The sequence below is a fragment of the Salmo salar genome, chromosome ssa08, assembly GCF_905237065.1.
Source record: "Salmo salar chromosome ssa08, Ssal_v3.1, whole genome shotgun sequence".
In the NCBI taxonomy this organism is placed as follows: Eukaryota; Metazoa; Chordata; class Actinopteri; order Salmoniformes; family Salmonidae; genus Salmo; species Salmo salar.
In genome coordinates, this window is record NC_059449.1 from 23,863,662 (window position 1) to 23,868,661 (window position 5,000).

Consider the following 5,000-nt stretch of genomic DNA (forward strand, 5'->3'; position numbering starts at 1 on the left):
CAGAGCCCTATTCCCTATATAGTGCACTACTAGTGACCAGAGCCCTATTGCCTATATAGTGAACTACTAGTGACCAGAGCCCTATTCCCTATATAGTGAACTACTATAGACCAGGGCCCTATTCCCTATATAGTGAACTACTATAGACCAGAGCCCTATTCCCTATATAGTGAACTACTTTATACCAGGGCCCTATTCCCTATATAGTGAACTACTAGTGACCAGATCCCTATTCCCTATATAGTGAACTACTATAGACCAGAGCCCTATTCCCTATATAGTGAACTACTTTATACCAGGGCCCTATTCCCTATATAGTGAACTACTTTAGACCAGGGCCCTATTCCCTATATAGTGAACTACTAGTGACCAGAGACCTATGGGGAATAGGGTGCAATTTGGGACGCAGGCTACAATCTCACTCACCTTCACACCTGCTAACACGATGTTCTTTGCTGTGGAAACAGGGCAGAGACGTCAATCGTCGGTCACATGACAGGAAATACATGGATACAATACATACTGTAAACACTCACTGAACGCAATGTCATGTGTCTTAATGGCATGTTCTGGCATGTACTGTCATGCTATGTCATGTGTCTTAATGGCATGTTCTGGCATGTACTGTCATGCTATGTCATGTCACTTAATAGCATGTTCTGCCATGTACCGTCATGCTATGTCATGTCACTTAACCTGTCTGGGAACGTGGGACGTTTGCGTCCCACCCTAGTCAACAGCCAGTGGAATCGCGTGGCGCGAAATACAAATACCTCATAAATGCTATAACTTCAATTTCTCAAACATCTGACTATTTTACACCATTTTATAGATACACCTCTCCTGAATCGAACCACGTTGTCCGATTTCAAAAAGGCTTTACAGCAAAAGCAAAACATTAGATTATGTTAGGAGAGTACCCTGCCAAAAAAAAATCACACTGCCGTTTTCAAAGCAACTAGCATGCATCACAAATACCCTAAACACAGCTAAATGCAGCACTAATCTTTGACAATCTTCATCAGATGACACTCCTAGGACATCATGTTACACAATACATGCATTTTTTGTTCGATAAAGTTCATATTTATATATAAAAACAGCATTTTACATCGGCGCGTGACGTTCAGAAAATATTTTCCCTAAAATGCTTCCGGTGAAGCAGCGCTACAATTTACAAAATTACTATTCGAAAACATTGTTAAAATGTAATATTGTCATTCAAATAATTATAGATTAACATCTCGTGAATGCAACCGCATTGCCAGATTTAAAAATAACTTTACTGGGAAATCACACTTTGCAATAAACGACGTGGTATGCTCAGAAAAATAGGCTAGGCGATACAGGTTAGCGCCATCTTGAAACCATCTAAAATCAAATATACTATTGTAAATATTCCCTTACCATTGATTATCTTCATCGGAAGGCACTTCCAGGAATCCCAGGTCCACAACAAATGTAGTTTTGTTCGAAAAAGTTAATAATTTATGTCCCAATAGTTCCTTCTTGTTAGCGCGTTCCGAAGGCTACTCAAAATGTACTGTAGCGCGCGGGACTTGTCGTCACGAATGTGCAAAAAAGGGTTCCCATGGGCGCCCGCGTCATAGTAGTAATGGTCCTCCCCCTGTGACCAACTTCCCAAGCCTCTCTTTGGGTCAGTTTCTACCATAGACGACTCAAACCACTTTGTAAAGACTGTTGACATCTAGTGGAAGCCTTAGGAAGTGCTAAATGATTAATAAGTCCCTGTGTGTTTCAATGGCAAAGGCTTGAAAGTGATTCCACACATCAGATTTCCACTTCCTGTTAGGATTTGTCTCAGGGTTTTGACTGCCATATGAGTTCTGTTATACTCACAGACACCATTCAAACAGTTTTAGAAACTTTAGAGTGTTTTCTATCCAAATCTAATAATTATATGCATATTCTAGTTACTGGGCAGTAGTAACCAGATTAAAATCGGGTACGTTTATTATCCGGCCGTGCAAATACTGCCCCCTATCCCCAACAGGTTTTAATGGCATGTTCAGGCATGTACCGTCATGCTATGTCATGTCACTCAATGGCATGTTCAGGCATGTACCGTCATGCTATGTCATGTCACTTAATGGCATGTACCGTCATGCCATGTCATGTCACTTAATGGCATGTTCTGGCATGTACTGTCATGCTATGTCATGTCACTTAATGGCATGTTCAGGCATGTACCGTCATGCTATGTCATGTCACTTAATGGCATGTACCGTCATGCTATGTCATGTCACTTAATGGCATGTTCAGGCATGTACCGTCATGCTATGTCATGTCACTTAATGGCATGTACCGTCATGCTATGTCATGTCACTTAATGGCATGTTCTGGCATGTACCGTCATGCTATGTCATGTCACTTAATGGGTACCGTCATGCTATGTCATGTCACTTAATGGCATGTTCTGGCATGTACCATCATGCTATGTCATGTCACTTAATGGCACGTTCTGGCATGTACCGTCATGCTATGTCATGTAATGTCACATAATGTAATGCTATGTCTTATTTGATGCGTATGTCACCTACCGATCTCCACTCCCAGTCCTCCCATTCCACTAAGGAAGACAGAAGACTGAGCCATCTGCTGCATAGCACTATCCCCCAGGACATATCTCTGCCGACTGGAGGGGGGGTTAGGGAGGGAGAGGGGAGAGAGGGAGGAGAGAGAGGGGGAGGGAGGGGAGAGAGGGGGAGGGAGGGGAGAGAGGGAGGGGAGAGAGGGACGGGAGAGAGGGAGGGGAGGGGGGTTAGGGAGGGAGAGGGGAGGGAGGGAGGGGGAGGGGGTTAGGGAGGGAGAGAGAGGGAGGGAGGGGAGAGAGGGAGGGAGAGGGAGAGAGGGAAGAGGGGGGAGCCAGGGAAGAGGGGGGAGCCAGGGAAGAGGGGGGAGAGAGATCAAATGATGTTGTGAGACAGTGAGCACATGTTTTGTTGGAACTATTAATGGTATGTCATTGTACCCACTTAAAATAGGTAGTACGGGATTTACCTGTACAGGGAGTCATCAATCTCCATGGAGTCAGCTGACATCTTGGGAGGGGAAAACTCACTGGTCCTCGACGCGCTGGATCGAGAGAGAGAGAGAGAGAGAGAGAGAGAGAGAGAGAGAGAGAGAGAGAGAGAGAGAGAGAGAGAGAGAGAGATCATGGAGGAGAGAAGTCTTTCTGATGTCAGGGTTATATGAACTCTGTCCTGGCTCCCCCGGGCCCCCAGCACTACACAACTGATTCAAATAATCAAAGCTTGACGATGAGTTGGTTATTTAAATCAGCTGTGTAGTGCTAGGGCAAAAACGTGCACCAAGAGTGGGACCCCAGGACCCAGAGTGGACCCCAGGACACAGAGAGGACCCCCAGGACCCAGAGTGGACCCCCAGGACCCAGAGTGGACCCCCAGGACCCAGAGAGGACCCCCAGGACCCAGAGAGGACCCCCAGGACACAGAGTGGACCCCCAGGACCCAGAGTGGACCCCCAGGACCCAGAGAGGACCCCCAGGACACAGGGGGGACCCCAGGACCCAGAGAGGACCCCCAGGACCCAGAGAGGACCCCCAGGACACAGGGGGGACCCCAGGACCCAGAGTGGACCCCCAGGACACAGGGGGGACCCCAGGACCCAGAGTGGACCCCAGGACAATTGTTCAATTCCCTTCACTGCTTTGAATGTAAAATGACAGGTATAAGAAACTCCCTCTAGCTCTCTCCTCCACCAATCCACTCCTTTCAGAGGAGTTTGTGGGACGTAGTACACACTTCACAAGAAAGGACATATAATTGGGACGCACTCATAGACTGGGTGTGCAGGCTTTCATTCCAACCCAGTACTTTCAGTCCTGATACAAATAAAACTTTTTTTATCCAGCCATTGAGTTGGTTTATCAGGTGTGTTAGTGCTGGGCTGTAACAAACAGTATTGCTAGCTAGCTAATGGGCTAACGAGCTAGCTAGATAAACAGTGTGGCTAGCTAATGAGCTAACTAGTTAGCTTCCTGGTCCCAATCTGCAGTTAGCTAGTTAGATAAACAGTGTTGCTAGCTAGCTAATGGGCTAACTAGTTAGCTTCCTGGTCCCAATCTGCAGTTAGCTACTAGTAGCTAGCTACAATAACGTGAGGACGTTTTAAGAGTAGCAGTAACACTAGTAGTAGTACCATATTACATGTTTTGAGGTTGACGACTTCTCAATGCCTTGTCAATAGCCATCTATGTGTTTATCTTGCTACGAACGATGGCTAACCTGACTTAGCATAGACTGCTCACTCAGAAGGGCGTTAGCTAGCACTGGCTAGATTTCTACACCTGCATTGCTTGCTGTTTGGGGGGGTTTTAGGCTGGGTTTCTGTACAAGTACTTTGTGACATCGGTTGATGTAAGAAGGGCTTTATAAATACATTTGATTGATTGATTGATACTGCCTGATGCCGGGTCAGCGCAACAGAAAACACCCTCCATAAACGTGTATAGTCATGACGTTTCAAGCACAAGTCGTCCTGTGGCTGCAGAGACGGATGTCCATAATGATATTTCGTGAATGTTGCGAAAAATGCGCGTTAAAAACGTCATTCAGAGACGAAATATCTTACCTGTCGGTGTACGATAGGTTCATTGAGTTGTTGTTATGAATGAAGGGTTGTGTAGAGCTAAAAACATCAAACTGTTCCGGGTTACCCAGATCACATGACAAGGTTCACGGTTAAATTATATTTAATTTGATAGATTTTTTTTTTTTAATATTTAAAAAAATAAATACAAAAATACAACAAACAACTGAAACAAAATTGTTTTGGGATATCCAGACTTTAACTTATTTAAATCAATGTGTTATATGGCAATAACAACTGATCTGTTCTTTCTCTTGGTATTTGGCGGTGCCAATTTTTACCAGGTTCCATATCAAATGCAGGCATCATAGTGCCTCATATCATATATCATTGGTCCTGTTGAAAACCTGCAAGACACCATTTTACAT

General features: G+C 44.9%; 1 protein-coding gene across 1 annotated transcript in view; it reads right to left on the reverse strand.

Moving 5' to 3' along the window:
• LOC106576580 (ubiquitin-like modifier-activating enzyme 6) overlaps positions 1-4,745 on the reverse strand; it is a 44,611-nt gene extending 39,866 nt beyond the window's left edge. The window contains exons 1-4 of the mRNA XM_045723028.1: positions 4,615-4,745; positions 3,022-3,096; positions 2,562-2,656; positions 427-455 (exon numbers count right to left, since the gene is read on the reverse strand). Coding sequence (XP_045578984.1) covers positions 427-455; positions 2,562-2,656; positions 3,022-3,096; positions 4,615-4,637 — 222 coding nt within the window. The 5' untranslated portion in view covers positions 4,638-4,745. The remainder of the gene's footprint in view (positions 1-426; positions 456-2,561; positions 2,657-3,021; positions 3,097-4,614) is intronic.
• Between the last annotated feature and the right edge of the window lie 255 nt (positions 4,746-5,000).